We start from the raw sequence: 16,870 nt of genomic DNA on the forward strand, positions 1-16,870 counted from the left end.
TCACCATCCAGTATGATCAGATCCCCCCTTCCAGGGAGAAGATCTGTTCTCTGCTCTCAGACTGGGTGTAAATGCAGCTGGAGGAGAGGACAGGAGAGGAGGGGAGAGGAGAAGAGAAGAGAAGAGAGGAGAGGAGAGGAGAGGAGAGGAGAGGAGAGGAGAGGAGAAGAGAAGAGAAGAGAGGAGAGGAGAGGAGAGGAGAGGAGAGGAGAGGAGAGGAGAGGACAGCCTGAACAACTAGCATAACATCTAGCATGATTATTGTATAACTGATGTGACTTACTGACCCAACATAATCCTTCTTAAACTGCTACGCCCCTCCCATTTACTACCCCAGAAATTGAGACCACACCCATCTGGAGTAAACATGGCCGTAGCAGCCAATTATCTTTATTATCAAAATATTCAAACAATTAACATAAATAACATAAATTAACATAACTAAATCAGGTAGTAAGGCACTTCCTCCATTGCAACTCCTCCCCGTTGGTCTGTGCTAGGATAACCCACCAATCACCATAAACCATTAACGGCACTGCGGTACCCAAACTATAACGGACCTCCAGCTGACGAACTAGCTCAGAGGCCAAACACTGCCCGCAGTGCACCTGATCACCCACTGTAGCTAAACTACTGTTAGCTATATCACCAACCGACGGGTACTATACCACCGATAGGCCCCAAACTCTTCCATCCCTGGGGTAAAATCCTTCATCCGCACAGACCAACAACATGCCACAGCAAGCAAGGGCAACACCTTACCCTTGCATGCCCTGCCACACCCTCACAGCTCGCTGGATCCCATCCTGGATCCCAAGGGACCAAATATCGGTACCCACATCGTTCAGGTGAACCCCATCCCTCTTCAGGTAGCGCCAGGTATCCACTTCCAATTCAAGATGCCGTATAGCCAAACCCCCATTCCTGACGCCAAAACCGCTAACTTCTTTATTGACCTTTCTCCGGGCCCTGTTCAGCCGGTCTATCGACCTTAGGAACCTCCATGCTGTCCTGGCCACCATGTCAGACCACACAATAATCATGTGTGGAAAAGCAAGGCGTAGCTGCCAAAAATCGAACTTGATCTCCTTGATGAGATCCAGCATGGTCTTGAGCCCTAGGTCATTGCCACCGACGTGCAGCACCAGCACATCCGGAGGCCCGTCCCAGCGGGCAAAACGGTGGACTTCCGACACCGCCCTGCCCCACAGCATGCCTGGCACCCCCAGCCAGCGTATTAGTGCCTCTTGCCTAGAAAACCCAAGCTGACGACCCTCCGGGCGGGCATCTCCCCGTCTTGCCCCCCAACAAACATATGAGTGGCCCACTATCCACACCATGCCCGGCCGGCCGCCTGTAAGAAAGGAAGAGAAGAAAAACATACCCCCAACATCAATATAAAACATACAACCACAAAGAAAAACCAAAACAATCAACAATAAGCAGTCACCTATCCCCCACCCGGCACTTCACGCAACCAACAAATGAGGGCGAACGTACAACCGAAACCTCCTGGATTCCCACCTTCCAATACGCTTAACCGCCGCCTCATCCAGACCCCACCGGACCGCCTCAGTGGCCGCCCAAATGCGGAAGGAATGTGAGGAAAACTTTTGCTCCCCCAAACCCAAGGCCAGCAAGCATCGCTTAAAAAAATCGCAGAAAACTGGAAACGCGAGAGAAATTGCCCATCCTGATGCACCAACAATGGCCCTTGGATCGCAGGGCGAACCGCAAATTTTTTTTGCACCAACCCAATAGGGCACAAAGGTGAACCCGGCAAGGCAAACACCTGCACCGACTTACCCTTGCCTTGTTGATCCGTTTTGGAGCAGCATACCAGGATGGACAACCTGTCCACTTTACACACCACCGCGTCCCAGCCCAAACCACCCTCCGCGATGGGCTAACCAGCTCGCTAACCCGCAAAGCCCCAAAAAATGCCAAAGCAAAAGCCGCTCTGAACAAAACCACCTCGTATGGCAACGAACAGGCACCCACCACTTGCTCCAACAACCGGCCCAAAAGCTCGAACGAAACCGGGCGCCTAGAATCCCTCCTGACCTGAGAACGCCGATAGCCCTTCATGGCCTGACTGACCAAGAAATCCTTTGTCGCGTCCGGCAAACCCTTGAGCTTGAACCAAAACGCCAACCCAGCTAATTTTTTAGTAAGCCCGGACGCAGATACCCCAGCTTCAAAGTTCCTGGCCACAAAATAAACAACCAACAAGCGCAGATCCTGTTCCTCCTGACCCCCCGTGGCCCGCTGCATGAAGGCAGCCCACTCTCTCTACACCCTGCTGTATGCGGACCATGTCGCCTCGCTCACCGACCGCCGTATCCAGCCCGCTACTCGTCCAAGACAATCCTCCACAGCCATTCCGGACAAGGGACCCCTTGCTGTTCCGCCCCCGGTGCCAATTCCCGAAACCTGTCCCACTGGAAGCGAGACAAAGCATCAGCGATGACGTTCTCAACGCCTGGAAGGTGCACAGCATAAATAAACACATTTAACTGTAAGCAGCGCAACACAAGGTGCCTGAGCAACCTGACCACTGGCGGCGACGCCCCCGACACCTTGTTGATCACCTGCACCACCCCTAAATTGTCCCCATGAAAGCGCACCTTCAGATTCCGGAAAAGCCTCTCCCCACAGTTCGACCGCCAAAACCACCGGAAAAAGCTCCAGCAGCAACATGTTTTTAACCAGGCCCGCCTCCTTCCACGAAGCCGGCCAAGGCCCTGCGCTCCATTTGCCCTGGAAAAAGGCACCGAAGCCCGCCGCCCCCGGCACATCCGTGTACAGTTCCAGATCAAAGTTGCTGACGAGGCCCGACATCCACAGCGCCCTGCCGTTGAAATTAGCCAGGAACGCGTGCCACGTCGCAAGGTCATCCCTATGCGCCTTGACCAAGCGCACATAGTGCTTGGGCGAGGTGGCCCCAGCAGTACTGGCCGACAGCCGTCGGCAGAACACCCTCCCCATTGGCAGTATGTGACACGCAAAGTTCAACTTACCCAGCAGCGATTGCAACGTCCTAAGTTGAACCTTGCGTAAGCCCAACATTCCGCGAATCTCCGCTTGGAGCGCCCTCAGTTTCTCCTCCGGCAACCTACACTCCATCCTCTCTGAGTCCAGCACAATGCCCAAGAAGCTCAACACCGTCCGCGGGCCCTCCGTCTTGTCCGGAGCCAAGGGAACGCCAAACTTCTCCGCAACGTGTTCCAGCGTAGCCAACAGTATCGCGCACAACTCCGAAGCAGGCGGGCCCACGCAGAGGAAGTCGTCCAGATAATGGATCACTGAGTTCAATCCCGCGACGTCCCGCACCACCCACTCCAGGAAAGAACTGAACCTCTCAAACAGAGCACACGATATGGAACATCCCATGGGCAGGCATCTATCGACGTAGAACCCCTCCTGCCAATGACAACCCAGCAACCGGAAGCTGTCCGGATGGACCGGGAGCAGCCGGAAGGCCGCCTCAATATCGGTCTTTGCCATCAATGCCCCCTTCCCATACTTCCGGACCCAAAAAACTGCCGCGTCAAAGGACGTATAAGACACCGCGCAAATCTCCGGGTCAATAGCATCATTCACCGATCCCCCTTTTGGATATGAGAGATGATGAATGAGCCGAAATTTATTAGGCTCCTTTTTGGGCACCACACCTAAGGGAGACACCACCAAATCTGGAATGGGTGCCGTCGGGAAGGGGCCGCTCATGCGCCCCAAAGCCACCTCCTTCTCCAGTTTCGCAGACACCACCTCGGCGTGAGCCAATGCCGAACGCAGATTACGAGCCAAAGGGGGTGCCACCCCCAGTTGTGCCGGAATATGAAAACCCTCCGCAAACCCCCGGGCCAGCAACTGCGCCGCTTCCCGATCCGGATACCTATCGAGAAAAGGCAGCATCCTTCCCACTTTCACCGGAGTTGTCCCCTTTTCCAGCCGCATCACCGGACTTGCCCTTTCCTTGCTTGAAACAGCAGGACGAAGGGGACCCCCACCGCAGCCAGTGCATTCGTGCTTGTACTTGCACGACCCCCCGAACCTACAAGACCCCTCGTTAACTGCCAACATACCCCTTTTTTCCTTGTGGCCGGTTGTCCGGGGTTAGTGGACCCACCGACCCCGCCTGGAAAAAACTGGCCAGTCGACCGCGCTGAAGTCATAAGGCGCATCCAAAGACTGATGTCCTTATGATCCCATCGTAAAGACGGGCAAATCGCCCTCCGCTGACGAAACTGTTCGTCGAAACACAACCACGCCGTTCCCCCGTAGACCCGATAGGCTTCTCCCACGGCGTCCAAGTAGCAGAACAGAGCCGAGCAGTGCTCCGGGTTCCTCTCGCCTATCACACTAGCCAGAATCGCGAACGCCTGCAGCCAATTGGTAAACGTCCTGGGGATGAGTCTGTACCGCCGCTTCTCCTCATCCTCCTTCTTGTGATCCTCCGGCTTCACCCTGTCCAGATTGAACTTCTCCAGTGGCAGCAGGGCGAGGATCTCAACATACTCACCCTTCCAGATCTTCTCACGGACCTCAGGCTTCAGATGAGCCCCGAGGGGCCCCTTGAAGCAAACATACACCTCACATTTCGCTGCATCCGCTAAACGGACCAAGTCCTGTTTTTTGGAGGCCTCCAAAGCCGTCCCACCCCCTGCGGGTGCCGATCCCGCCCCCAGGTCAGCCACCGCAGCCACCACGGTGGCATGCACCGCTGGCTCCGCAGCCCCCACCGTCAACCCCCCCGCCCCCCAACGTCCGCCCCGTCCCCCATTCCCGGGGCCACCCAAGCCGCCACCGGGGCCCCGGCCCCGCCCACTCCCGGTTCGAACCGATGGACCAGCTCCTTCAAACCCGCCAGAAAACCTCTCAACCCCTCATCCGCCGCCGCGCGGTCCATGACCACCGCGGTCGGCTCAATGGGCGCGACCCCCACTGGCCGCCCCGGGCCTCCCTGGCCCCCACCCGCCTTCCCCCCACATTGCCAGACATAGGATAACAAACATAAGCGGACTCACCGTGTTGCCTGGATGGAGTCCCACCAGCCGAGGGTCCCGGGTCCACTGCCGTCGGAACGCTGTGCCGTCCCTCGTCCTCCGACTGTGACAGTTCTCCCTCCGAGCGGACGTCCGCCAACTCCGCCTCGCCTGCCGGCTGCCATCCATCAGAAACGTCACTGGGTGCCGGGGATCCGCAGAGCTCCCTGGTCTTCTGCAACACGCCAGATCCGCCCGCCGACTTCCGCAAGGACTTGCCAGGGCCAGCTTGCCTCCGATCGCAGTGCCGCCCAAGACCACTGCAGGCAGCCGCCGTCTCTCCTCCGTCCGCCACAGCCCGCCGTCCCATAGCAGGGGACGGCTGCCGACCATCAACCCCAGGAGCGCCACTTGCCGACAGTCCCCTGCGCCCAGCGGCCATCCTACCGGGCGTCCCCGATGCCAGCAACGCCCCCGCCATCTCAAAGCCCCCCGCACAGTCCTGGGCCTTCTGCCCCCGTCTGCCATCGGCCGTGAAACTTCCGCACCCCCCCCACCTGACCCTCTCCAGTGTCCATGTCCTCCAACTCCTCTGTCGCCACCGTCCGCGCCACGCGTTTCGCGGGCGGGCCCGAGTGACCCCTGCCATCCCTGCCGCTGCCTCCATGTGTCCCAGTGTGGGGGGGAGGGGGGTCCGGTGAAAAACGAGCCGGCGGCCGGGAGCGCTGCGCTCGAGCCCGCCCGTTACCTTCCCGCTCGGCCACCAGGGGTCCCTCACCCAGCGCCGCCGCCAGCCTCGCCTCCAGCCATCCCGGTCCGCGGATGCCGATTCGGCCTTCAGTCGAGCGAACAGCTCTTCCACGGCCGCCATGTTCAAGCTCGTTACCCTACAGCCTGAGGAGGGGAGGAGCTGCCCACTCTAACACATCAACACTGCTCCTCCCCTCTCAGCCTCTGCATAGAAACGCCCCTTAAGGCCACAGACGTCTCCCAGTTAACCCTGTCATGCCCGCCCACCGCCTATTTCCTCTGTCTTTTGCTGCGGGCTTTCTTTAACCACTGCGTGCCAGGCTGCCCCTTCCCCTACCTGCCACACATATAACACTAGCACCAGGACAATGGAAATGCCTGAAAATGACCCTGTTTTGGAAAGTAAACACCGCAATGTATAATCTATGAGGCATAATGAGTCTTTTGAACGTGTCATTTTTTTCTACATTCAACCCCCCAGGTGCAGCCGTCTGTCAGATTGCACTGCATTCGCCCATAGTAGTGCTCTCCTCTCTCAGCTGCTTGGGTGGATGGATGAATCCCCAATTATCTTTGCAGGTGTAGTCATCAGGGGTTCGTTTCATCTCTGTGAGGGGTTTGTGGCATTCTCAGCTCTTGAGGCAGGTCTAGGTCTAGGGGGTGAGGTTTTCTAGGCGGGAGGTGGAGAAGGAATAGGTGGTGAGGGAATTGGTGGGGTTTGTAGGGATTTCTAGGAGGGAGGTGAGGGAGGAATAGGGGGTGAGGGAATTGGTGGGGTTTGTAGGGATTTCTAGGAGGGAGGTGGGGGGATAGGGGGTGAGGGAATTGGTGGGGTTGTAGGGATTTCTAGGAGGGAGGTGGGGGAGGAATAGGGGGTGAGGGAATTGGTGAGGTTTGTAGGGTTTTCTAGGAGGGAGGAATAGGGGGTGAGGGAATTGGTGGGGCTTGTAGGGTTTTCTAGGAGGGAGGTGGGGGAGGAATATGGGGTGAGGGAATTGGTGGGGTTTGTAGGATTTCAAGGAGGGAGGTGGGGGAGGAATAGGGGGTGAGGGAATTGGTGGGATTTGTAGGGTTTTCTAGGAGGGAGGTGGGGGAGGAATAGGGGGTGAGGGAATTGGTGGGATTTGTAGGATTTTCTAGGAGGGAGGTGGGGGAGGAACAGGGGGTGAGGGAATTGGTGGGGTTTGTAGGGTTTTCTAGGAGGGAGGTGGGGGAGGAACAGGGGGTGAGGGAATTGGTGGGGTTTGTAGGGTTTTCTAGGAGGGAGGTGGGGGAGGAATAGGGGGTGAGATAATTGGTGGGGTTTGTAGGGTTTTCTAGGAGGGAGGTGGGGGAGGAATAGGGGGTGAGGGAATTGGTGGGGTTTGTAGGGTTTTCTAGGAGGGAGGTGGGGGAGGAATAGGGGGTGAGATAATTGGTGGGGTTTGTAGGGTTTTCTAGGAGGGAGGTGGGGGAGGAACAGGGGGTGAGGGAATTGGTGGGATTTGTAGGGTTTTCTAGGAGGGAGGTGGGGGAGGAATAGGGGGTGAGGGAATTGGTGGGGTTTGTAGGGTTTTCTAGGAGGGAGGTGGGGGAGGAATAGGGGGAGAGGGAATTGGTGGGGTTTGTAGGGTTTTCTAGGAGGGAGGTGGGGGAGGAATAGGGGGTGAGGGAATTGGTGGGGTTTGTAGGGTTTTCTAGGAGGGAGGTGGGGGTGAGGGAATTGGTTGGGTTTGTAGGGTTTTCTAGGAGGGAGGTGGGGGAGGAATAGGGGGTGAGGGAATTGGTGGGGTTTGTAGGGATACCCCATACTCATTCACATAGGGTGGGGGGCCGGGATCCGGGGGCCCCCTTATTAAAGGGGGCTCCCTGATTCCGATAAGCCCCCTGCCCGCAGACCCCGACAACCAACGGCCAGGGTTGTCGGGAAGAGGCCCTTGTCCTCATCAACATGGGGACAAGGTGCTTTGGGGTGGGGGGGGCGCGCGGCCCCCCCTTCCCCAAGGCACCCCCCCATGTTGAGGCCGCGCGGCCCGGTACGGCTCAGGATAGGGGGGGCGCTCACTTGTCCCCACCCCCTTTCCTGGCCGGCCGGGTAGCGTGCTCGGATAAGGGTCTAGTATGGATCTGGGGGGAACCCCTGCGCCGTTTTTTCGACGTAGGGGGGTTCCCCTTAATATCCATACCAGACCTAAGGGCCTGGTATGCTCTCGGAGGGGGAACCCACGCCAATTTTTTTTTCATAAATTTGGTGTGGAGTTTCCCCTTGAGAGCTCATTCTCTGATTGGCCACGGCAAATGTCGCCTGGCCTGGGGCGACTTAAAGTCGTGTTGTAAGTCGCCCCAAGTCGTGTTCAGATCGTGTCCAAGTTGCCTCCAAAAGTCGTGTTGAAAGTCGTGTTGCCCCTGTGTGAATGGAGTCTAAGATAAGGATCCAACTTGGAGGCAACTTCCATTGATGGGTACAAGTCGGCTAGAAGTCGCCTTGAAGTAGTACAGGAACCTTTTCTGAAGTCGGAGCGACTTCTGTAGTGTACATTAAGACAGCTCTCATTCACTTCAATTACATTTCTTATGTCCAGCGACTTGGGGCGACTTGAGGTCTGACAAGTCGGATCCCAAGTCGCTGTAGTGTGAACCAGTACTTAAAAGCAATTAAAAAAAGTCTTCATTAAAAAAAAAAAAAAAAATTTTTTTTTAATTCCCCTTTAAGGCCATTGGGCAGAAGTGACATTTGATGTCGCTTCCGTCATCCAATGGTATGGAGTCGAGTGGGGGCCGTCTTTCCCAGACTTGACTTCCTGCCTCTCAGGGGAGAGGAACGGATCTTCTCCGCCACTACCGACGGATCCGGTAAGCGGCAGATATAACCAGAGTGCTGCAGGAGGGGGGTTGCCTCTCCCACCACCGATAAAAGTGATCTTGCCACAAATCCGCCGCAGAGGCCAGTTTTATCTTACAGCGGACCACCTGTCGTTTTTAAAAATACTGGGGTTAGGGCAGCAATCTACTTATTTAGCGTCAAAGTACTGATGTATAATGACGGCGGGCGATCCGGAAGCGATTAAAAATAAATGTAATGTTTAGACTGTCTCTTTAAAAAACATTTTTTTTATCACTTTTATTGCTATCGCCAGGAATGTAAACATTCCTTGCGGCCCCCTAGTGGCAGTTTATACTACCAATGTAGCATAACGGCGATTCGGGCAGCCGAGCCATGCTGCCGCAGTACAACTGCAGCGGCTGGTCGGCTAGCGGGTACTATTGCACAGAGCAGATACATATAACACGACTTTTAAATCAAAGCAAACCAGTTTGAAGGACATCATTGCTGATCCAGTGCCCTTATATATATATATATATATATATATATATATATATATATATATATATATATATAATTAGTGAGCACTTAGATGATAGAGCTGCTAGGAAAAAAAAAAGATGACAAACCCAAACTCACATATAAATTTTGAAAAAATGTGCAGTGCAAAGTTAATTCACAAGTAATAAAATAATGTTGGAATAGGAAACTGTTCCCACAAAATTGGGGGCATGAAATTGTCCAAAATGTCTTGATATGCTCATGCCTTAAGCGTTGCCTTCAATGGAACTAAGGGGCCAAGTCCAACCCTTGAAAAACAACCCCACGCAATAATCCCCCCTCCACCAAATTATTTGGACAAATGCACAAAGCAAGGTCCATAAAGTCATGGATGAGCGAGTTTGGGGTGGAGGAACTTGACTGACCTGCACAGAGTACCGACCTGAACCTGATAGAACACCTTTGGGATGAATTGGAACGGAGACTGGGAGCCAGGCCTTCTTGTCTACATCAGTGCCTGACCTCACAAATGTCCTTCTGGAAGAATGGTCAAACATTGCAGCCTGTGTCCAACAATGCAGCCTGTGCCCATCAATGCTGTCTACCTGTGCAGAGGAAGAGAGGAGAGGAATTGCCGGCCAGATGATGAGAGTGTCGGGGAACATCTCAGCTTGCCTCCTTTTAAAACATACAGATAAAAACCACATGGTGTATTCAAGCAGTAGCAGCCAAACTATCCTGACATCAGCAAATAAGGCTCCAACGCGTTTCACGCGCACACACATCTTCAGGGAATACGCCTATGGCTTTGAGGTGAATTTTCCAGGTTCAATATTGGCAGTCCCAGCAAATTTTATATGTCTTTTTTTTTTTTTTAAACATATTACACTGCTTGGTCTTTGAACTATGATCAGCAGGCTTAGAAGGGCCAATAAGGGGGCTTTTGGTTAACCACTTTAAGACCGGACCATTTTGCTGGTAAATGACCAGAGGTCTTTTTACACTTTGGCACTGCGCTGCTTTAACTGGTAATTGCGCGGTCATGCAATGTTGTACCCAAACAAAATTTGCGTCCTTTTCTTCCCACAAATAGAGCTTTCTTTTGATGGTATTTGATTGCCTCTGCGATTTTTATTTTTTGCGATATAAACGTAAAAAGACCGCAAATTTTGAAAAAAAATGATATTTTCTACTTTTTGTTATTAGAAAAATCCAATAAACTCAATTTTAGTCATACATTTAGGCCAAAATGTATTCAGCCACATGTCTTTGGTAAAAAAAAAGTCAATAATTGTATATTTATTGGTTTGCGCAAAAGTTGTCACATCTACAAACTAAGGTACGTTTTCTGGAATTTACGCAGCTTTTAGTTTACGACTGCCTATCTCATTTCTTGAGGTGCTAAAATGGCAGGGCAGTACAAAACCCCCCCAAATGACCCCATTTTGGAAAGTAGACCCCCTAAGGAAATTGATAAGAGGCATGTTGAGCCCATTGAATATTTTATTTTTTTGCCTCAAGCGATTGAATAATGACAAAAAAAAATTTTTTTTTTTTTTTTTACACAAAGTTGTCACTAAATGATATATTGCTCACACATGCTATGGGCGTATGTGAAATGACACCCCAAAATAAATTCTGCTGCTTCTCCTGAGTACGGGGATACCACATATGTGGGACTTTTTGGGAGCCTAGCCGCGTACGGGGCCCCGAAAACCAAGCACCGCCTTCAGGCTTTCTAAGGGCGTAAATTTTTGAGTTCACTTCTCACTACCTATTACAGTTTTGAAGGCCATAAAATGCCAAGATGGCACAAAACCCCCACAAATGACCCCATTTTAGAAAGTAGACACCCCAAGCTATTTGCTGAGAGGCATGTTGAGTTCATGGAATATTTTATATTTTGCCACAAGTTGCGGGAAAATTACAAACTTTTTTTTTTTTTTTTTTTTTTTCACAAAGTTGTCACTAAATGATATATTGCTCACACATGCCATGGGCATATGTGAAATGACACCCCAAAATAAATTCTGCTGCTTCTCCTGAGTACGGGGATACCACATATGTGGGACTTTTTGGGAGCCTAGCCGCGTACGGGGCCCCGAAAACCAAGCACCGCCTTCAGGCTTTCTAAGGGCGTAAATATTTGACTTCACTCCTCACTACCTATTACAGTTTTGAAGGCCATAAAATGCCAAGATGGCACAAAACCCCCACAAATGACCCCATTTTAGAAAGTAGACACCCCAAGCTATTTGCTGAGAGGCATGTTGAGTCCATGGAATATTTTATATTTTGCCACAAGTTGCGGGAAAATTACAAACTTTTTTTTTTTTTTTTTTTTTTCACAAAGTTGTCACTAAATGATATATTGCTCACGCATGCCATGGGCATATGTGAAATGACACCCCAAAATAAATTCTGCTGCTTCTCCTGAGTACGGGGATACCACATATGTGGGACTTTTTGGGAGCCTAGCCGCGTACGGGGCCCCGAAAACCAAGCACCGCCTTCAGGCTTTCTAAGGGCGTTACAGTTTTGAAGGCCATAAAATGCCAAGATGGCACAAACCCCCCCCAAATGACCCCATTTTGGAAAGTAGACACCCCTAAATTTAGGGGTACACTAGTGAGACTAGGTAATAAATGGCGGGTGCCCTGAAACTATAAAAAAATAACTAACCAACCAGCGTCACCTGTAACAGTTATATGGTGATCACTGGTGAAAGGGTTAACTAGGGGGCAATCAGGGGGCTTTATGCGGTAGTATATGGGGGTCCCTGGCGCTATAAAAAGCTGCGGCGAACCTAAATACCTACTTGCCTAACTAGCGTCACCTGTGACACTAATACAGCGATCAGAAAAACGATCGCTTATTAGGCTGGGTTCACACTGGAGCGATGCGGGAACGCCACGAATGCGCGGCGGGTTCCCGCATCGCATGCCTCCCGGCGGCAGTTCACACTGCCCTATGCGAACTGCTGGGAGTGTCAGTGAAATGTTACTGACACCCCCAGATCAGTTCGCATATCGCAGTGCGATCTGAAAACTCGGATCGCATGGTGTGAACACCCATGCGATCCGATTCTGCTGCGGGCCAAAAAAAGGGTCCCGTGCGAATTTGCGGCGGGTGCGGCGGGTGTGGCGGGTGCGGCGAATGGCTGAACTCGAATCGCACAGAGATCGGATGTGATTTGCACTGCAGTGCGGTGCGAATCACATCCGTTCTCAAACCGCTGCAATCTGAACCCAGCCTTAGTGACACTGGCGACGGGGGGTGATCACGGGGTTAAACCTTTATTGGGGGGGTTAGGGGGGTACCTTAGAACTAAAGGGGGCTAACCCTAACTGCCCTAACAGTTATTAGTCACAAATGACACCCGCCGGGTGATCAGGGGGTTAAACCTTTATTAGGTAATAAATGGCGGGTGCCCTGAAACTATAAAAAAATAACTAACCAACCAGCGTCACCTGTAACAGTTATATGGTGATCACTGGTGAAAGGGTTAACTAGGGGGCAATCAGGGGGCTTTATGCGGTAGTATATGGGGGTCCCTGGCGCTATAAAAAGCTGCGGCGAACCTAAATACCTACCTGCCTAACTAGCGTCACCTGTGACACTAATACGGCGATCAGAAAAATGATCGCTTATTAGGCTGGGTTCACACTGGAGCGATGCGGAAACGCCGCGAATCCGCGGCGGGTTCCCGCATCGCATGCCTCCCGGCGGCAGTTCACACTGCCCTATGCGAACTGCTGGGAGTGTCAGTGAAATGTTACTGACACCCCCAGATCAGTTCGCATATCGCAGTGCGATCTGCAAACTCGGATCGCATGGTGTGAACACCCATGCGATCCGATTCTGCTGCGGGCCAAAAAAAGGGTCCCGTGCGAATTTGCGGCGGGTGCGGCGGGTGTGGCGGGTGCGGCGGGTGCGGCGAATGGCTGAACTCGAATCGCACAGAGATCGGATGTGATTTGCACTGCAGTGCGGTGCGAATCACATTCGTTCTCATAAACCGCTGCAATGTGAACCCAGCCTTAGTGACACTGGCGACGGGGGGTGATCACGGGGTTAAACCTTTATTGGGGGGGTTAGGGGGGTACATTAGAACTAAAGGGGGCTAACTCTAACTGCCCTAACAGTTATTACAGTCACAAATGACACCAATGCAAAAAAAAAAAAAAAAAAAAAAAAAAATGACATTGGTGTCACTGTGACTGGGGGGCAGGGGTAATTGGGGGGGTGATCGGGGGGTAAAGGGGGGGTGTGAGTGTGCCTGGCATGTTCTACTGTGTGTGTAGAGTGTTGGTGCAACTCACCGATCCGCTCTCCTCCGTGTCGGAACGGAAAATACCGACACGGAGGAGAGAATACATCACTTCCTCTCCTGTGTTTACATTACAGGAGAGGAAGTGATGTCACGGGGGATTTCCATTCGTCGAGAGCGATCGCGAGGGGGTGGCCATGAATGAATGGCCGTCCCCTCATCCCTGATCTCTCCCGAACGAATGCCGACCGCCGCAGGCACCGGGGGGGGGCCCGATCGGGCCCCCCACCCGCGGGCAGGCATGGACTTATATATACGCCAATATGCCTGCCCGTGCCATTCTGCCGACGTATATCGTCGTGCGGCGGTCGGCAAGTGGTTAAACCAACCCCTCTCACTATAAAAAGAGTGGGGTCAGATAGCACAGGGAAAGTTGAAAAACTGCATAGAGAGGGCCAATGATGGGGCTTAACAACATCAGTAGGCATCGTTTACTTTGTACGTGTTAGAACTTAGAATGTGACAATATTTTCTTCTTCCAATTTCTCCATTGACTCCTTACGGGGTGAAATATATTACAGAAAACATTATTTTCCAAATTTAAACAAAAAACTAAAAAAAACTAACGTTTTTTTTTCCTTTTAAAAAATAAACTAAAAACAATTCAAAATGTTTTTCTCTTTTTTTAACGCAAATATTTTTACTTCTTCAGGCCCGTGCCTCCATATTACCGGTATTTTCTGACTATTCTTTTTGCCATTAATGAAATTAATAAAGACCCATCAATTTTACCGAATATGACTCTGGGATATCATATGTACGATTCATGTTCAGACAATAGGAAAGCTGTGAAAAGTGTCTTACAGATCTTATCTGGTCCCGGTCAAACGGTGCCGAATTATTCTTGTCGGAAAAGTGGCAAGTTAATCGGTTTTATTGGGGACCAAAACTCTGAAACCACTGTGAACATAGCGCAGATACTGGCCCTGTATAAATACACTCAGGTATGGAAATGCTCCGTGTTTAACCACTTCCCGCCATCATATGACGTCCTCCCACGATCATGCCACATGCCCGTCCCATGGGGGCAAATCAGTGTACCAGGCTGCTGTACCATGTGATCACTGTCACCAATCACAGCAGATCACATGGAAATGTTGCACAATGAATGGCTTCCATTCATTGTGCGCTATTGTGTTGATCTCTGTGATTAGTCACAGTGATCACAAGGTACAGACTGGGCCAATCACAGTGCATCTGTAACCTGTACCATGTAATAGCTGTGACCAATCACAGCTTCACAATAGTAAACATTTGTTGAATGGATCAAGGATATGTGCGTGAGCTGCTCAGGTTGTATGGGAATGAAGTCCTGTGTCCACCGCTGTGAGTGCTGGCTGGGAAGGGAGCTTGTCTATGCTCCAGGCAATGGTAGAGAGTGACTAGGTGTCCCGGGAGCCACACATCCAGGCAAAACCTGCTGTATGATAGTGAATAGCAGTGTCACATACCTGGTAGGAGTCTGATATGACGAGGTCAGCCTCCCTTGTATCTCCAACCCAAGCCCCACTGGAGGTGGAACAGATGGTGGCTAGGGCCAGGAGGAACACGAGTGCCTGTAAGTGTTGCTTGCAGAACTTGCAGATGGAGTAGTAGGCTTGGTGGCAGAGGCAGAACAACAAGCAGTGCTTGAGCCAGGTGAAGAGCAGGAGCAAGGTCTCAAGAATATCTGGGTTCGGTAACAGGTGGGCAGTGAGGTACAAAGGCATAAGCAGAAGCAAGGTCAAATGGAAGCCGAGATCAGGAACCGGTAATCAGGAATGAATCAGAGTCCAGAGGCAGAGTACCCTTTAAATAGGTCGTCAGGCGCCAATTGGCGTTAGGGATGTGCTCCTGTGTGTGCACGTAGTCCTTTGCGCATGCGCATGCACATCCGTTCCCTGGAAGTCCGCTGTTGCCCATGAGCGTGCATGTGCACGTGTGTGCGCCAGAGCAGTTCTCTTACGCTGCTGTTGCCCGTGAGTGTGCGCATGCAGTTCTCTCACAGGCAGCCTCAACCTGGACTCTCGCCAGGCTTCCAATGTGTTCCAGTCCTCCCACCGGAGCTTACTCATGGGGATCCCCGTGGGTAAGCACTGGTGGGTAGAGTAAAACCCATTAGGAGTGTGGCCTGGCGGGCGTCCAGGCTGAGACTGCCATTCACTATCATACAGCAGGTTTTGACTAGATACACGGCTCCCGGAACACCTAGTCACTCTCTACTGGTTGAATGCAAGCCATTCATAAAGAAGGAAAAAATATACTACTAAGCCGCGCTTAACTTATGCAGACAACTGATTGTGCACAAAAAAATTATAAATTGAAAACACAGTACGATAACCATATATAAATTAGTGAGCATGTGTGCATAATGTAAAGCACATTTAAAGAACTTTGAACATAAAAATTAACCCTTACAACATACATTTCCGTTTTGTGGGCCTCTATCGGCATAAAAGAAAATAAAACAAAAACATCCAGTATTTAAACAGTGAGTCCATATACATAAACCACAAAAACGATTATTATAAAGTGTGAAGATGAAGTCCTTCCAAAACTAAACCACCATATTCATGGAAAAAACAGCCACTTAGTCCAATGAGAGGGTAAGTGTTCAATCCGCCACCAACATGTGATAAAAATTTGCCGCTTACCAGAAAACCATGACCTCCCACTACAGAGGGTCACACGAGACTTGTAAGAATGACTTCCGGCCAGAGGGGATCCTCACTTTCCTCCTGGTTCCACTACTCCAGTGGGGATTGGGAAGAAGGTCTGTTCCCTTTTGAGAAATAAAGGGTTTTACACTATTTGGAGTTTTATCTTCCCTTTATGGTCCCGATGTCCCTTCTTTTCAGTCCTGCTTTGGGTCTTTGAGGAATACGCTTGGGAACAGACCTTCTTCCCAATCTCCACTGGAGTAGTGGAACCAGGAGGAAAGTGAGGATCCCCTCTGGCCGGAAGTCATTCTTACAAGTCTCATGTGACCCTCTGTAGTGGGGGGTCATGGTTTTCTGGTAAGCGGCAAATTTTTATCACATGTTGGTGGCGGATTGAACACTTACCCTCTCATTGGACTAAGTGGCTGTTTTTTCCATGAATATGGTGGTTTAGTTTTGGAAGGACTTCATCTTCACACTTTATAATAATCGTTTTTGTGGTTTATGTATATGGACTCACTGTTTAAATACTGGATGTTTTTGTTTTATTTTCTTTTATGCCGATAGAGGCCCACATAACGGAAATTTATGTTGTAAGGGTTAATTTTTATGTTCAAAGTTCTTTATATGTGCTTTACATTATGCACACATGCTCACTAATTTATATATGGTTATCATACTGTGTTTTCAATTTATAATTTTTTTGTGCACAATCAGTTGTCTGCATAAGTTAAGCGCGGCTTAGTAGTATATTTTTTCATTTTTTCTGTATTTATGTGACACAGTAAAGCCGCAGCTAAACGTTCATTCCCACAGGTATCACTTTAGAGTACATATAATTTACACTTTTTCTTTTACC

General features: G+C 51.0%; 1 protein-coding gene across 1 annotated transcript in view; it reads left to right on the forward strand.

The window, feature by feature from the left end:
- Positions 1–16,870, forward strand: part of LOC143986832 (vomeronasal type-2 receptor 26-like) — a 45,645-nt gene that overhangs the window by 11,173 nt on the left and 17,602 nt on the right. Inside the window, exon 2 of the mRNA XM_077485240.1 lies at positions 14,025–14,316. Coding sequence (XP_077341366.1) covers positions 14,025–14,316 — 292 coding nt within the window. The remainder of the gene's footprint in view (positions 1–14,024; positions 14,317–16,870) is intronic.

The sequence above is a fragment of the Lithobates pipiens genome, unplaced genomic scaffold, assembly GCF_037356315.1.
Source record: "Lithobates pipiens isolate NorthernLeopardFrog02 unplaced genomic scaffold, aLitPip1_a1.2 Scaffold_18, whole genome shotgun sequence".
In the NCBI taxonomy this organism is placed as follows: domain Eukaryota; kingdom Metazoa; phylum Chordata; class Amphibia; order Anura; family Ranidae; genus Lithobates; species Lithobates pipiens.